This window comes from Manis javanica, chromosome 12 (genome assembly GCF_040802235.1).
Source record: "Manis javanica isolate MJ-LG chromosome 12, MJ_LKY, whole genome shotgun sequence".
Classification (NCBI taxonomy): Eukaryota; Metazoa; Chordata; class Mammalia; order Pholidota; family Manidae; genus Manis; species Manis javanica.
In genome coordinates, this window is record NC_133167.1 from 24654339 (window position 1) to 24672849 (window position 18511).

At 39.2% G+C, this 18511-nt stretch overlaps 1 protein-coding gene and 1 long non-coding RNA gene across 19 annotated transcripts in view; one reads left to right on the forward strand and one right to left on the reverse strand.

The window, feature by feature from the left end:
* The window catches only part of UNC80 (unc-80 homolog, NALCN channel complex subunit), a 211550-nt gene that overhangs the window by 29764 nt on the left and 163275 nt on the right, over positions 1-18511 (reverse strand). For all 18 annotated transcript variants that reach the window (XM_073218177.1, XM_073218174.1, XM_073218173.1 and 15 more), the window contains 4 exons: positions 11726-11896; positions 8604-8696; positions 7288-7323; positions 6721-6939 (listed from right to left, as the gene is read on the reverse strand). In XM_073218177.1, coding sequence (XP_073074278.1) covers positions 6721-6939; positions 7288-7323; positions 8604-8696; positions 11726-11896 — 519 coding nt within the window. The remainder of the gene's footprint in view (positions 1-6720; positions 6940-7287; positions 7324-8603; positions 8697-11725; positions 11897-18511) is intronic.
* On the forward strand, positions 6-11601 carry LOC118966986 (uncharacterized). The gene is made up of 3 exons (XR_005053742.2): positions 6-5511; positions 7657-7804; positions 10470-11601. It is a non-coding gene; the product is annotated as an uncharacterized lncRNA (long non-coding RNA).

The window sequence follows — 18511 nt, forward strand, 5'->3', positions numbered from 1 at the left end:
AAAGTTTTTTTTAAAGAATAAGTTTAGAATGCCCCAGCGGGAATTTTCCCACATAGCCTCATGCTGATCACCATCTCTCCAGCATACCTGAACAAAGAATAATGTTTCCACACCCTCTGTCCCTTAGTTCTGCTTGCAGGAACCAATACATTGATAGCTGCACAAGTATATTAACAGAGAGACTCATAAACTGTCCCAGGCAGTAAATATGAATGGTATCTGATGAGGAAACTAAAACCCAGAGAGATTAAGACATGCCTAGAGAATGTCACTTTGAGTGTACACACACACACACACACACACACACACACACACACACACACACACACACACATAGTTCAATATACATATACACACATATATGTGCATAAAGAGAAGCTGAACTTTGATATATAATAAAATCATGAATATCAAGTGAACAAGTAAGCTTCATAGCTCCCTCATTGCCATTGTCAAGGTCAATGGAACCTTAGCAAAAGTGGTATTGGATGTTATTGTAGCCCGAGGAGTTCAGCTAATTTCCATTTCTTTCCTTCAACTCCTCCTCTTTGCCTCATACACAGATCCTCCCGCTCTGCTGATACTGTTTGTATAATTGACTCGGTTGGCCTGTCTGGATGGCTTTGGTTTGGGGTGCCTCTACTTCTCAGGTTTCCCAACTCAGTTCCACACAGAGACTGCCAGAGGGAAAGTGCTTCCTCCAAGTGTTGTTCAGGTTCTTAGTCACAAGGCACAGACCCCTGCACTATGTCCAAGTACAGGGTTTTCTGAGGGGAAACTGACCAACATTTGACGGGCCAATGGTGTTTCTGGCAACTAACTGTATTTAGTTGGTTAACTAAATAATCTTCAAAACTAGACATGGATTACCAATTTCCAAATAATGTGAGTATAAGGACATACATAGTCTTAAAAAGCCAATTGAATTTAATTTTTCCAGGAAGAAGAAGGCATTTAAAATTTTACAATGCTTCACTATCAGATACACTGAGTAGGTGCAGAATGTGTAGAAGATATTGAGAGGCCATGTATACCCATTCATGGTATTATCTTAAATCTATGTTGTATGATTAAAGCTTCATTTTTTCCAAAAAACATCTTATATTCAAAAAATATACCCACAACTCCTATCATGGTGGCTGACATGCCCACATCCCTTAAGGTCCTGGAAATTCCTTTGAAAACAAATTTCTTCAAGAAGGGTAAGTAAGCCACTATCATCTATTACTTGAATCTTTGGCTTGACTCAGTGGGTGTCTAGCCATCCATCCAAAATATCCTTTGGAAGTAGAATGTAGGACAGCGAGATGCTGATGGAAAAAGAGAACAGAAGATCTAATGTTCCTAGGAGAGCAAATGTGAATGGTATCATTAGGAGGTGTTTGTACACTCAGAGTTTTCAGGACTGTTACTAAAGGAGAAGAGGAGATTCCAGATTAAGGGACATGAGAAATAAGCTTTTCTAACTTTTTTTGAAGTAAATTTGCCTTGGAAAAGTCCCCAAAATAACTCTCCCAGAGTCACAGAATCTCAGAGTCAAGAGACCTTGCTAGCCTTGTACACAATGAGGTGCCACATGTTGGATGGCTGACTGGCTCCTCTTAAAAAAAAACACAGCTTAAAGTAGAAATAAAAAATGTCATTTCCCAGACCCCACCCAAGGTCTAGTGAATAAGAATCTCCAAGGTTGGGCCCAGAAATAAATAAAAAATATTTACTTTTAACTTTTATTTTGAAAATTTTGGAACATATACAAAGGTAGGGAGGCAAGTATATAATGAATCCCTCATGTACCCATCACTCAGATTCAACAGTGATCAACTCAGGGCTACTCTCGTTTCATTTATAGCCCCAATCACCCTCCTTCCCCCAACCCTGGACTATTTTGAAGTAAATCCCAAGCATTGTATCATTTTATTCATACATAGTCCAGCAGGTGTCTCTAAAGGACTCAAAAAAATCAACCACAATTATGATAGCTAACACATTAAAAAGAACTTCTTTAAAAAAAACCCCAAATATCCAGTTTTCAAAATTCCCATATTATCCTTTAATTCTTAAATAAACATTAAAAAAATAAATCAGGATAAAACAAGGCCCTTAATTCCAGTTGGTTGCTGTGTCTCTTAAGTCTCTTTAAATTTGTAGGTTCCCCTCTTCTCTTTTTCTTTGGCTTCTTCTAATTTTTATATTGAAGACATTAGCTGTTCCTCTTGCAGGATTTTCCACACTGTGTATTTTGCTAAGTGACTCTCCATGGTGCCATTTAATCTATTCCACTGCCCCCCATACTGAATTCAATTGGTAGTTGGATCTAGGGGCGACATCAGATAAGGTTTGCTTTTCTGGCAAATTTACTGCACAGATGATGTTGTGCTTTCATCAAAAAGCACATGATTTCTCATTGTGACTCTTTTTATGATGTTACCTGTCTCTAGTGATCATTGCACAGATCCAAGAACTCGTTAGGAGTAGTGCAATGGGAATAGTTTATCAGTCTTTTTCATATGTATTAACTATAGCATTTTAATAAGGAGAGAGTTCCTTTTGATTACTCTGAGATAGGACAAATGCCGAGAGGGTCTATATAAGAGATTCCCCAGGTGATTTTGACAGGCATTTTGATTTAGGAATCACAGCCAAGACATTGCCTCTCTAACACTTGAATTGCTCTGCAAATGCTCCATTTGACTTGTGCCATGGATGAAACATTCACAACCACATCATCAGACAGTTCATTCCATCTCTGGAGGTCCATACTGTGAAAAGCTGTCTTCATATTAGGTCCCCAAATTCCCTCAGTTTCTTCCTACTAGGCTTAAATAATCTGGAAGCATAAATTCAATCCATCTTGTCCATGACTGCCTTTCATTATCAAGAAATAGTTATTGTCTCTCCACCCCACTTTTCTCTCCAGACTGAACATTCCCATTATCCTTTTGGAAGTTGTATATGAATGTGAGGGTTTTAAAGAAATAATTTTAAACAGCCTGTGGATTTTTGTTTCTCTCATTCTCACAAATGTGCCGTGCAGAAATAATTGCTTTTCAAGTTATTTATGTGCCAGGTAAGAGTATGTCTGTATGCATGTATTTCTTTCCCCTTATTATTTTATAGATAATATTGAGAAATGCTTGAAAACTGACCTATTTTAAGCTTGAAAACATTTATTTGTTTTTGAAATTTTGGGTCATTTTATGGATTACTACCTGAATTTCTCTTCTTGTTCATATTATGAAATGAATTTGCTTTGAGTATGAAACAAAAATTTCCTTTAATAGAGTCTTTGCTGTACCATCGCATGAAATAATCTCTCACTAGAAATCCCTCCTATGGTCCTTGCCCAGTGAGAACACAAGAGATGTTCACGTTGAGAGGGAGAGGAAGAAAGGAGGGAGAGCTGGAGAGAGGTGGGAGGGGAAGGATGGGGAGCAGGAAGGGTGAGAGGCAAAGAGAATCTGCCCATCTTACCGTTCTGCTACCCTCCTGCTTTGGCAGCTCTGGGTTGGGCAAATGAGGCAATGAATTCTCTTAGGGCAGAGACCCTATCTAATCAGGAATATTTTCCCTGAGGGCCCTGCAGTCGACCATAGATTTTGCAAATGCAGGAGTACTGGTTGCCTCAAGCTACTTTGTGGCTCTTTGGCTCCAATCAACTACTTCTTGCAAATGTCTCCTCTATCTTAATAACATCCAATTCCTGTTTCTCAGTCCTCTCTCCAAGAGTGATATTACCCATTTTTAGGATGTTAAATGTCACCAAATGCCTACAGTTCCAAAATTTACTTATTTATCTCTGACATGTATACATATCCAAACGTGTGCTTTATTTATAAGAGAAAACAGTAATTCTACCCTTTGATTGGTACAGGGCCAAAGCATATGTATCTTCCTTTACTCAGCAACATACAGTATCTTTGGCTAGACATCCTGGAAGATCCATTTTTATCAAAAGCTTATTGTAGAAATTACACTAATAGAGGTCATTTAGTCCAACTATTCCCTTGGCAGGAAAAATTTTGCCTATCCTCCAGTAAATACAGGCCGTGAAATAACTGTGTCCTTGAATGACATTTTTCTGGCTCAAGACAGCGTGTTCTTGCTGACCTGCATTATGACACTGTTGCGCCATGTTTCAGTACTGACACTGGCAGTTTATCTACTACGGGGATGTTGAGGATATTGCTCATCACACCACTCTTTCCTTTGAACAAACACCAACCAGGAGACATTTCCTGTTCTTCATATTTCAACAAGTAATGTTCCTCCAAACATAGTACCTCACCGACAGTATGATTCTGTGTTGATCATTTCCCTCTCATGGCTTTAATAACTCAGAAGGTCAAAGTCAAATTTACGGCTTATGCAAAGCATGTAGGTTTTTTGTGCTAATGTGATCATGAACATAATGATTTCTTTGCTAACTTTTCACATTGTTCTGACTCTTTCATTTGTATGTACTATCCCTTTGTATCATAATTTTCTAACTTGCCTCAAATACTTTGTAAAACGATAAATACATAAATATACATGTGATACATGGTACTTGCAACACTGTATTATAGTTATTTTCTTATCCATGTCTTTTGTATTGGACAGTGGTCGTCTTGAGGGCCAGGACTTTGTTTTACATCTCCAGTGTCTAGCATACTATTTGGGTCATCTCATTAGCATTAGCATCCACTGAGCTATGGATTCAGTGCTGAGCTGAGCACTGAGCTAAACTGCTTAAACAATAGTTCATTTAACCTTTACTAGGGTTTGGCCTCTAGATGGCGCTCTAGGCTTCCCTGACTCCTGCTCTCCCCTCCCTCCAAAGGCCCTAAGAAGTGTAGATACAGAGGGTCAAGTTACAGGACAGTTACTAATCCATGCTCATGTTCCTTCTCTCTCAGTCTCTCTCTCATCCATGTTTTAGAAATTTCCTCATTTCTCCTACAGAATGGCTGTCAACAGTAGCGATTCTCTGACTCTAGGAATACGACGTTGCTCTGCGCACAGAATTACAGTAGTTAGCCCTGACCAGTGAGAAAGGAGGGGAGGGACGACTGGAGCGCTGGGTTGCTATGAAAGCAGCATCTTAACACTTCAAATCTTCTTCCCCCTTCCCAGCGCAGGTGCTGAAATTGTCAGAGTGAAATAAGCCCCTCTTCCCCGGTACAGCACAGCGGGGACTGGGGATGGGGAAGTGTTAAGCTTTGAGTCCCGGGTGCGTGCCAAGGCCTCAAAGAACGTGAAATCAGCCTGGAGGGGTATTGAGTGGGCGATCCTCCCCAACCCGGCCACAGCGGAGCCACTGCAGAACAGGCTACGAGGCTGCCCCCCCTCCCTCGGCCGCAGTTCCAGGAGGGGCTCCCCCTGCTCCCAGTAGCCAGGGCGAGGCTCCGAGGATGCCGAACGGCTTCCCGTCTGAAGAGAAACACCAGGTAAAGCAAGAACTCCAGATGGCCTGCTCCTCCACACAGGGATGCACACTCCTGCAGGTAGCACCCCCTTCCTGCCCACCGCTCGGTGAGTAGACCCTTCATAAAACTCCCTGACTCGCCAAGCTGCACTCATTCGAGTCCTTCTTTGGTCCACAGGTTCCCTGACAAATGGGGTTTCTTTTACATCCCTTGTAAAATTCATTTAACAAGGAGAATGAGCCTGCATTCTCTACACATTTCTGGCCTCTCATTTTCCTTCACTTAGTACTTTCTAAATTTTTCAAGGGATCATTTTAAGGGAAAAAAACCCTCAATCATAGGAAACTGGCATATTTTGCCCAGTTGCAATGTTATTTATGAATGACTAGAATCTAACTCTACCTTTAGCTTTATAGAGATGCTAAATTTCCCAAGTGAATATTTTGTCACACATGGAATTTTCCTTTCAAGGGATTTTTTACAAACTGTTAAAAATTTGAATAGATGTTAAAATAAAAGGATATCCATCATATAGCATTAAATGAAAAGGGGGGAAGCAAAAAAAAAATTTTCAATAGAAGATCCTTCTTGAATGATGTTCCTTGTAAGACTCTGAAAGTACAGACAAAGCCTTAATGAGTTTAGTAAAAAGTGCAATGACTTCTCCACAGGAAGAAGGAAATATGAGTGCACAGAGATGCAACTGGGGCCTCTCCCTGGCCACTTGGAGTAAAAATTTAAATATGATGATTGGCCTCACCTAGTTCAGAATTTTTACCAGGATGCTTTTGAAAAGTTGGAAGGCTAGCATGCACAATTTGTGCCAAAGGGATCTTTGGCCCAAGCAAAGTGTGGCTTGACCTTAGACCTGCTCAGTTCTCCGTGGGGCTCATTACTAAGTCATCAGGTCATGTAGAGGAAGAGTAAGTCTTGGGAGCAGAAAGTCATAGTGCATTTTCTTGTAAAATAACAGGAAACACTGGATTCTGGTGAACACTTATAATTTGGGAGGTAAGTAGTACTTGGAAGAAGGCTACTTTTCTAAGAATTTAGGTGATGAAATTTCCCTTGCACTCTCTTTTATTGTGAGCAAATACATGGACTGTGATTTTCTGTCTTTTAAGAACTTCAAGAACATTCACCCTGAGACTCTTTTGGATGGCCTTAACAACACACATTTTCCCCAGAGGGCCCTGTGTGATACGCATCCAAGCCACAGGAAACAATTCATTCCCAGCGTCCCAAGCTCTCTTCCTCCTGCCAGCGCCCCCAGACACACGGTTCGCACTCAGGGCAGGAAAAGTGGGAACAGTACCTCATGTGGGACTTCACATCCAGCAACTCCAGGGCAGTGACCCTTGGCTCCCCGGCCAGATTTTGCAAGATCTTTAGCCTTGGCCCGCAGTGCTTGTAGAACTCAGTGCAAATATTCAGCAGGGACTCGCGGGGTCTTCTGAACTCTTCCCGAGCAATCCTCTCATCCAGTTCCTCTCTGGGAAGGCCTTGGCCCTCCTCCAGCAAGTGAAGGTTTTCCCTGAGAAATTAAAAAGGTTAACTGGGGGTCTGAAAAGGCATGTGGGTGGCAACTGGGAGAAGAGAGTATCTCAATGAAGAAAAATACAAGATTCCTCCTACTCTATTAATGAATCAGTAGGGCAGGGTGCAAGAGACCCTCCTCTGAAGGATAAAGACAGTTTACCATCCTAGAAGAGATTGCCGTTCCCCAACTGTAGTGGCTTCACAGCCACTTGTTGAGGGTTTACCGAGAAGTAGTATACCCTATGTTAATTAAAGGAAATCTATCAGAACCATAACCCAGCTCAAAAGGCAATTGTCACAAGATGTCAGAATTAGTACAAAATTAGGACTGGTCTTTCTGTACCTGATAAAGTGCAGTTTGGCGCCTTGTTCCTGGTATCTGGAAATCAGAAAAACAGTCTGCATAACGATCAGAGCAAGAACAGGGGCCCTCACAGGGTTCTTATTACAAGCCCTTTAAAGCTGCATGTTTTGATAAGCTCACAAATACACACATACCAATCCTAAAATATAATATCTTTATCTTTTATTTGACTACCACACATGCTGCAATTATAGCTGCTATGAAAGCTGCTCCATTGCCTTATAATTTATGGAAAGACAGTGTAAAAGCACAAAGTCATGGAATGTAGCCAAATGAGGGGAATTTTTGAAAACTTTCAATAGGTAGTGAATCTGAGTTATAGTTTAAATACCGTGTGGTCTGTTTTAGGTGATCAGAGGAAGAAATATCGCTGACTCCCTTTCAGTCCTGGAGACTTATTGCTTTATAACTGATGGAAAACAGGACTTTAGAAGCTCTTTTTTTCTCATTTTTTCTTAATAGAAGAAATTGAGGAATGAGTTAACCATCACATCAGGTAATTTATAGTTGGGCTTGGAATTTTTATTTTTAATACGAACACACACACTGAGTAGGGAATTAATTTTGCATAAATAATGATAAAACTTAAAACTGTGCTTCAGAGAGTGTGGAAAAATACTTTCTCTTTAAGATGTCCCTATTCACTACTCCGTACTTGGAAAAGAGTATGAAATTTCTGATTTTGGGTTTGCCCTATCTTGAATCTTCCTTAGTGGAAGAAGATGCTATTTAAACTTTTGTGTGTGTGTGTGTGTGTTAGAATATTTTTAGGTTAACACAGAATGAAGCAGGTCAAGTGTTAACTTGTATAGCTTGTGTCAGAGTTATACCAAAATAGAAAAGCAGACTAAGTCAATGATGTGAAAGCATCATTTAAGGACCTAAGTCAAAATTCGGATGAAATATCTATGGAAAATCAGTCCAGATGAAAGAAAGTTGACTCTGTGTAACTGCCCTGGGAATGAGAAACCACCTCCTGATTATTATTGTTTCACTTGCCTTTTTCTTGGAGGCAAGTTGAACAACTTTGGAATAGTTCAGAGACCACCCAGGAGGCAGAGACCATCTTGCATGTTCATGCAAACAAACCAACAAAAATGCCAATTTATGAAGGCGGCTTGGGTTTCTCTTGGACAATTTTAAAAGAAGCTTTGTAACTTTAAGCTCTCACCTTATCTTTTCTTTTGAGATTTTTGCACTCAATACTGACCATTTGCAGGGACCTTTCATTCCCAACAGCTGAGATTGAGGCCATATGAAACTGAGACCAGAGAAGAATAAGGCCAGTGAATTACCTGGTGTTCACCCCAGACGACATGGTGTGATTGGCTGTGGTGGTCCCTTTATGACCTTGGTCACACCTGCTCATCTGTGGGGCTGTCATGGGCCTGTAATGAGGACAGTAACTGCCACATCAAAATGACAACAACTGAAGTGGGAACATTTATAAAATTCTCCAGTTTTGGAGCTCACAGAAGTTTTGAGTTAGTCTTAAAAAGACAAAGGACCTGATTTTGAGCTTTTTCTGCACATTATTTTGCCATCTCTGTTTCAAGCAGCACTTTAAAGGGAGCATTGACTCCCATGGGTCTATACATACACCATGATTTCTTCCATTTCTTGATTTTGAGTAATAAACTATGACACTTCAAACCAGATACTTATGAATCAGACTTCTAAACCTGTACTGATTATGTGAGTTAAGAGCTCATTTTTCAACTCGACAGGTACCAGGAAGTTAATCATTATAGACAGTAAGTAAAAAGAAAAGATTTACATACTATTTTGGCCACCTGCCCCATAATCAACCACTCTTTTTTTTCTGAGAAACTATCAAAGAAGAAAAGAATCTTCCCAGTCAAAATTTTACCTACGACTGCTCAGGGAAGTGAGTAAATTAGTCTCTACTGTAATTTGGTAATTTCAGTGCTTAGACATAGATTCAAACCATCTCCTTTTATATCTACAGGGTTCACTATAAGTATTCAGCAAATGCTGCCTCTGTATCAGCGTCTAGACATGGAAGGCATGATACAGCTTTTGAAAGTAATTCTTGTATGAACTCTGTAAGGCTTGCTTCTGTGATGCTCATTTTCTGTATGGGTGTGGCTGGAATGAGTAAATTTTACCCATCACACCACCCCTTCTGTTCCCTTCCCTTGCTGTGGTAGGCACAATAAAAAGGTGGCCCCAAGACCTGAGACCCATGGACTCACCCCAGTGATTATGTTACCTTATATGAATACAAAAGGGAGATTATCTGGGTAGGTCTGATGTCATCGCACCAGCCTGTAGAAAGCAGAGTATCTCTTAGTAAGGGCAAAGATATTCTGAACTGACATGGATTTAGGTGCCATTGCCAGCGGGGAGAGAGAGGGCAGATGAGAAGGAATGCAGATGCCTTCCACAGGCACAGAGGGGCCCCTGGCTGACCGAAAGGAGAGGAACTTCAGACCTGAGGCTGCACGCTCCTGGATTCTGCCAAAAATCTGAATGAGTTTGGAAGTGGATACTTCCCCAGCACTTCCGGGAAGAGCCCAGACTGACTGTCACCTTGATTTTGGCCTTGTGAGACCCTGAGTGGATAAACCAGCTGAGCCTGGCCAGAATTCTGACCTAGGGTAATAGGAGGTGATGAATGTGTTTTGTTTTTAGCCTTTAAGATGTGGTGGAAAACTAATACCAATAATACTTGTAATATACTTATTTATGTGTTACTACCTATATAACTTACATTCTTTTTCATGAGTAAAGTTTAGGGTTGTGAAGTGAAGTTGGATACTTATCTTTTTGTTAAAACAGCAAAGCCAAATTTATTGTGAATGATCACAAGCTACCAAGGAGGCTAGTTTTCCACTCCACCAAAAGAATATTAAAATGCCCTAGAATACTTAAAGCTACAGAATTTTCAGTGTGAGAGCTCCACCCACAACCCTTCATGGGTTGTTGGGTTAGTGACTTTTGAACAAGTTAATTGACTTGTCCTTATGAAAGAGTAGAAAGCACCATTATGTGATATGAGGAGAAATAACTAAAGTGGTCCTTGGAGGAAATGGACTGTTTTTCTTTTCTGTACTTGTAAGAAGGGGCTAGTGATGGAACCACATGGGTGCATAAGAGTATAAGTCTGATATTTCTCCTTAGGTTTTTCTTCCTCCTAGGACTTGCATGAAACCGTCATGAAAGCATTAGGACTATTTCCCGTTTGGAAGAGGCAATTTGTCACAGCTCCCTGTCCCACCACTTCTCATTTCCTCAGTTTAGGTGCCGATGAGCCCGACGAGGACATCAGCAGAGGTCTGCCAAGTGCTTTGGGCCATGTTCTGTTGCCTAGGCTGGCAATGCAGCTCATGATTAGAAATTAAATGTATACTGACCTAATGAGTAACACCCTCACTCAGTCTCTCATTTGCTGGTGCACACTGAAAAAGTCTTCTCTGGGCTGAGGGATTTTGACTAGCCCTCTCATCAGCAGAGCATAATGGGGCTGGGGAAGTTAGTGCCTTTTGGTGGGCACCAAAAATCATAAAATGTTAGGCTAAGGATGTGACCAAATGGGATGGAGGAGCAAAGACACCAACTGAGAGAGAAGATATCCCCACCTGCACTCTGGGAAGAATATCTCCTTCCGGCTAATTCTGGATGGGAAGGAAGAAGGAAAGCTAGTCATCTGCATGCTGTCCAGCGTCCACCTGCCCCACTCCTCTCACTCTAGCTGTGGACCCCTAGCCACATGCCACGGCCTTCAGTGCCTTCGGCTTATACACCCAAGGATATGGTGACAGGACTAACTTCTTGGAACTGAACACTGATGTCAATTTACCTTTCCATTCCCAAATCTCTCAGCCCTCTTGGCACTACTGAGTCTTATCCCACAGAGAATCTATGAATTCTGGCATTGGAATAAATTCTAGTATATGTTTGTTATGTAGTTTCTGAAATTACAGTGAAAAACAACTCCTCACAAACACAAAATAATAACAGAATGCAAAGTTGGAATTGTAGACATTTCATGTCTCATAAAATAGTATGAACCAATAAAAATGTGGATCACATATTCATATTTGCTAAATGGGCCCTTTTATAGAAAACTTGCTCACCCCTGGGCTAACACTGCCACAGAAGCTCAGCAAGCTACCGGCAAATGTGTGCCTAGAAATTAGGTAGAACTATTTCTATAATTATTCTATAACTATTATTCTATAATTATTTCTATAACTATTATTATTATCATTCAGAGTACTCAGCACTATTTACCCAAACGACTTGCAGTTTTAAGCCATACAGGGCTGAGTTTGGTCAGGTATCCATTAATAAAGACTGGGTTTTAGAGATTGTCAGCCACCATATTTTTGTCTTTATCTTTTCGGATGATAAAGACACTTAGGGCTGTGGCTCTTCCCGCCAGTGGGATTACCTGGTGAGGACCTCCACGCTATATAACAGGGCCTGTAGGGACGTTGCAAGAGCAGCTGTGGCAGCGATCTCCTCGCGGGCAGCAGGCACTGTCTCCACTTGGGACGTCTGCCTCTTTAGCTTTTGGAGGTAACATGGGACTAAAGCTTCCAGGACCATCAGCATCTGAAGACTTTAATCAAAAGAAAGACAACAGAGTCATATTTTACCTTCTTCTTTTGTTGGTTATGCCCTATTTGGAGCAGGGAGATGTGAAAAGCCTCTAGAGATATAATGAATTCTGAGCCTCTTTCCCACGCAAGTCAAGAGTAATTAAAGCTGCTGGAAATAGTGACCAACATTCGTTAATTAATTAATTGAGCGCCTGATAGAAGGTGATGAAATCCTGCTTTTAGGAAGCATATGATCTAGTTGGAATTAGCATACATACAATTGGTTGAAAGAATAATGATAATAGATGGAGCCCTAACAAGTTCATCTAACGAAGTAAGCACCACAGTCATCAGCGAAGCTTCTACTCAGGCATTTGCTGAGAATGATTTTCCCGCTGAAACAGATTTGAGACAAGGTAAAAACCCTTCCCTCGGAGGCTGGCTTCTTCAAGGTGAAGCTATCTTACAAGAGTCTGTGGAAAAAGCCATGTGATGCACGTCTGGAAAAAAAATGCCTGCTAATTGGATGAATAATAAAATATTTCAACTGTAATTTGCTAATAAGAGATACATGTTAAATACAAGTATCTAAAAATGGTGAGGATAAAACTAAGAGCAAACACCAAGAGAATGCTGGTGTAAATAAGATCAGACAAAACTAACTTCAAGGCAAACATTTTTTTATAGCTGTTAAAGATGAAAAGTTCATAATTAGAAAAGACAGTTGGTATCCTACCTGATATCAGACTTATCAGAAAGCTGAAGTAATTAAGACAGTGTAGTATCAGTGCAAGGATACACAGATAGACATGTGGAATGGAATAGGGAGTCTGAAACAGATCCACGGATACTTGATGAATAGCAAAGATGACACTGCAATGCAATGACGGAAAGGCTAGTTTTTTCCATAAATGGTGCTTGGTCTACTAGATAATTTGTATGGAAAAAAGAAATCTTGACCCTTACTTGACACACCAAAAATTAATTCCAGATGGATTATTAAGCTAAATGTGAAGGTAAAAAGAATAAAGCATCCAGCAGATAATATAAGGGGATACATTCATAACCTTGGGTTAACCAAGATTTCTTAAGAGGACCCAGAAAGCACTAAACAGTAAGGAGTCAAGTGACACACTGGACTACATTAAAATGAAGAACTCTCTTCATCAAAAGATAATATTAGGTCAGTAAAATTATAATTCATACCATCAGATATGTTATTTGAAATACATATAAAACAGTGGTGTGCTGGAATAGGCATATAATGGGTTAAGAAAGCCAACTGTGAGCATCTTTCCAACTTCATGTCCAGTGATGTTACGCTGATACCGTGTTTTCACCAATTGCTACATACTGGCAACTTGGTAATGCTACACATCAAGGACTCTTTTCTAGAGAGCTGGTTGTTTAATGTTTACCAGCACACCACTCCACATAAGTTAAAAAGTACTTACTCAGACTCTTTGAGCAAATTCTACATATCAAACCAAAAAATACTGCTGACCTCATTTAAAAATGGGTAGAAGACTTCAAAAACCAATTTGCTAAAGTAAAAAAAAAGTAAAAACATCAAATTCCACTAAACATCTGGAAAACTTCCAAACCTTTTAATTTGCAAGAGGGAAATGGAAATTAAAACCACAATGAAATATATCACTGCAAAACAACATAGCTAAAATTAACAAAAAAAATTGACAGCAAGTATTGATGAGGCAGTAGTGTACTGGACACATACATATGCTTGGGGAGTGAAAATTAACATAACCACTTTAGAAAACTTTTTGGTAATATCTACTAAAGCAAAACATAGAGATACTCTACAACCTAACATAGCATTCCACCCACAGAAATGCATACATGTGTACACACAAAGACGTATAAAAACACACATTGCAGCTTTATTTGTATAAGTTTCAAACTGGATATAACACAAATGTCTGTCAACAAGAGAATAAATAAATTGCATCATAAACATACAATAGAATATTTCAGATGAATGAAGAACAAATTGCTGTTATGCAGTTATGTGTAAGAATCTCATGAAATAATATTGAAAATATGGAAGTCAGACATTAAAACTGTGCACTATATTATTTCATTTAAATAGAGTTCAGAGGCAGGCCAAGCTGATTCGTCATGTTGGAAATCAGGAAAACGGTTCCTTTAGCAGATTGTTTATTTTTGTGGTAGTTACATAGCTGTGTTAACTTCATGAAATTCATGAACCTATAAAATTATGACTTAAAAAAATTTTTTTTTGAGTGTTATACTTAAATAAAATACATTTATTTAAAAAATGTAAGCAAAATAGGGGCTTGGTGTTACAAATGTTGAGGTCTTGTAAGAATTGTAAGTCTTGTTAGAACATCTCCTTGAGAGCTCTCCCAGGGAGCAGTTACCTAGGAGACTCTGCTGACCCCACCTAGGAATTAAGAACCCCTCTGGCTTAAACAGAGCAGAAGAGGGTACTGGGGAGGACAGATTTTTTTTTTAATTTAACATAACAATACATTTTGGTCTTTAACTCACAATGATAAGATAATTTGATTGTGAACTTTAATTCCTTTTTTTGTTTGTTTTCTGATATATTTTTGTTTGTTTGTTGTTTTTTTTTTAGGAAGAATTTTTTTTTTTTTTTGAGAGGGCATCTCTCATATTTATTGATCAAATGGTTGTTAACAACAATAAAATTCAGTATAGGGGGGTCAATGCTCAATGTACAATCATTAATCCATCTCAAGCCTAATTCTCGTCAGTCTCCAATCTTCTGAAGCATAACGAACAAGTTCTTACATGGTGAACGAATTCTTACATAGTGAATAAATTCTTACATGGTGAACAGTACAAGGGCATTCATCACAGAAACTTTCGGTTTTGATCATGCATTATGACCTATAAACAATCAGGTCAAATATGAATATTCGTTTGATTTTTGTACTTGATTTATATGTTGATCCCACATTTCTCCTATTATTATTATTTTTTTTATTTTTAATAAAATGCTGAAGTGGTAGGTAGATGCAAGATAAAGGTAGAAAGCATAGTTTAGTGCTGTAAGAGGGCAAATGTAGATGATCAGATGATCAGGTGTGTGCCTATGGACTAAGTATTAATCCAGGCTAGACAAGGGCAGCAAGACATCCACGATGCAGAAGATTTCTCTCAAAGCAGGGGGGGTGAGGTTCTGAGCCTCACCTCTGTTGATCCCCAAATTCTCACCTGATGGCCCCCCTGCGACTGTGCCTGTCTTAGGTTGTTCCTCCCTTGAGGAATCTTACCCGTCTCTGGCTAACCAGTCATCTTCCGGGGCCATACAGGGAAATGTAAAGTTGGTAAGTGAGAGAGAAGCCATATTGTTTGCAAAGGTTAGCTTTTTACTTCTTTGCAGATTTATGCCCTGTGGCTTCTATGCCCAGCACTTGTCTCGAGGTATCTTTACCACCTGGAGGAATTATGATACTCGGTAAATTCGATATGAGGCACGAATTCTATTTAAGGGTTGTAATTAGGAAGGAAGAAGAAAAGCTATAGATGTAGCATATGAAGGAAACATGGGAGGATTGATTATTTCTTTGACATATCTTCTTGTATAGTACCTTAAGCATGTATAGGTTTTAAACTACTAACTAATTTGCACACACATATTAACATAATAGGAATACGGTGACATAAACAAAGCAAATCTATAATTACCATCCATCTCCAGTGAAGCCAAGAAAACCATTTAGGCACCCTAGGCATTTGTGAAAATTTATCTATGATATGATGGATATTGTCCAACTGTACTTGAACCATCAGACAAATTAAAGCAGCCCATTTCTGGGATCTGTTCACATCCCATATGTTCTTTTAACCATAGATAGTCTATAGTCATGAGATTTTTGGAGTGCTACAACTTGCACCCCTCCCAACTCCTGGTTGAGTTCCAACAGTACAGATCTGGTCAAATTCGTTGTCTCACTGTATGCACATGCCAGCCTAGACATTCTGATACATTTTTTATTGAAGTATAGTTGATATACAATGTTATATTGGTTTCAAGTATACAATCTAGTGATTCAACAGTTATATACATTATTAAATGTGTAGTTACTATCTGTCACCATAGAAAAATGTTATAGAACCACTGACTGTATACTTTATGATTTCACTTATTTATGGAATCTAAAATAGAACAAAACAGCAATAGACTCATAGACACTGAAAAGTGACTGGTGCTTACCATGGGGGAGGGCTTGGGGTTGGTGGGTGAAAAAGGTGAAGAGAATAAAGAGGCAGTAGAACTCTAGTTCCTTTTGATTTTAATGTGTTTTGATTTTAACTGGAAGGAGGATTTCGTGTCTCACCAGGAATCTGAAAATGGGAGGGTTTTTTAGTCAAACTTGGGGGTTTTCTATGTCATTGATATTTTAATATTAGAGGATATGTATTATTTCAGTGTCTTAATGCTGTCACTTAATCTCACTGCAAAGATTCTGACACATCCTATTAACAATGTAGCTAGACACACTTGAAATGTAAAATAGAATAGAGAATATTTTTACACTCAGGGTTGAGTGGGCTTGGGGTTTCAGTCTGTTCTCCAGCCTTTTACGGAGCTGGGATATTGTAGGAGGAGCCCAAGGAAAGCGGGAGCAGGACCTTCATGAGAGGCTGCAGAGCCATAGCCACCCGCCTGGTTGACCACAGGCAGTATGTTTAAACCCCATTGCTTAAGGCAAAAATAAAAATAAAAAAAGAACTAGGAATGTTTGAGGGGAATATTTCTTCCTCATTCCTCATGTAGAAAGGGTACAAGTAATATGAGTCCTGGCCCTCTTTGCCCTGTCACTCATTCTGTTCTGGGGGAGAGGGAAAGACTAACTTGAGGGGCAAATTGATAAAGGTACCCTGGACAAAATCAGCTCAGCTCTTTCCTTCATCCTGGAAGAGCTGGCCAGCAGTGTAGGACTTCTCTCCTCTACACTGTGAGTTTCAGGGCAGTCCTGTTTCAAGCTTGATCCTCCTCCTTAGTCTTTACCGGGAATAGAGGTGACATGTCAATCTCCCTTCTGCCTCACTCCTTGTCTTCCTTCATTGTTTAGAACATGGGCAAGAAAGAGGGGACCCTTCACTGAATCCACTCAGAGATCTCAACTCTTAGAACTAACAGTGTTTCAAGAGTTAAGGGAGAAAGAATAAATACAGTCCTTGAGATGGCTATGATGTTCAGCTCAGAGGATGAGAGGAGGGATTTATACCAGAGATTGTGGTGAGAATAAGCTATATATATTTTCTTATAAACGTAGTGGTGAAGGCAGGATGGGGTGAGGCAATGTAACACTTAGCAACACATTAAGATAATTGAGCAACACATTTCATAAGGAAAACCTAAAAACATTAAATTGCTATAGGATCAGAGGTAGCAGAGGTTATGCGTAGAGGAGGACTGGAGAATATACTGTGGAGGCGGGGCAGAGGTGGCCCTGCACGTGAGCACGGTGTTCTGACCCTACCATTTATTTGTTCTTTACTTCCCAGTGGCACAGGGAGATAATACATAAAATGCAACTGATGGAAGACTATTAAATAATGGTATTACAATATAAGATCAATCTTAAATAATAAAGCAGTCTGAGAATATCTCACAGGTTCATCAGTTACTTATTTTTTTCAGATTACTTAAAAAATACAAATTCTTAGTCTTTTCTCCAATTCAGAATAACTATTCTGAAAGAATTTTCAACATAAAATAAAACTGACAATGGTTAAAACACCACTCAGTAAAATTTTTTATTGATAAATAAATGGAACTAATAGAGGAACTACATCTTGAGCACAACACTGAACTTGGACTTGGGAAAACTGGCAGGAATAATGATCAAAACCCGAAACACAAATATCTTAAAATGCCAGACTCTGATCGTCAAAGTTCGATACAGACCAAAATTGAGAGTCCTCTCACAAAAAACTAATCAATGAATTTAATCTCCATTATAAATTCTACATGGAAAGAAAATAATTTCAATGAAAGCAACTTTGACAAAATAAAAATGAAAAGTGAACAGTTGAAAGTAGCTTCTATGCAATATAATATGACTGATCAAGGAATTAAACTTGCATAAGGAAATTAGCTTTAAAAAATAATTCCTCATTGAACATTTATCACTATAGGTATTAATTATTATTAAGATGTTTGTATTTATATCCTTGGGGTCAAAATATCCACTGGGTTAAAATAGTATATCTGCAATAGTTGGGTCAACATTTTTCTACACTAATTGAAAATCGAAAGTAGGTTAAAGGAGAAATCTTAAAGTATGAGAAAAATGATAAGATTGTGATGAAGTGGAAAGAATTAAGAATGCAAAGTGATGTGTAAATCTATAAGCTCTAGCCAATTTTTATGTTCCAAGTAGGTTACTAGATTTTACTTTCAGATCAATTATATTTTTCAACCCAGTGTTCCATGGATCACCTGATCTATAGATGTTTCAGGACAGACTTGACGATTAGGGTGGAACTCAACTATTAGGGAATCAGGATAGGCTTGACTGGTATGAGCAGACAATTACTAGTTCTTTGGCCCCTTTACCTGGAAAACCATGGGTCATATTCCTGTTCCCTGCGGACCTGAGTCAGAGTTACAATTCACC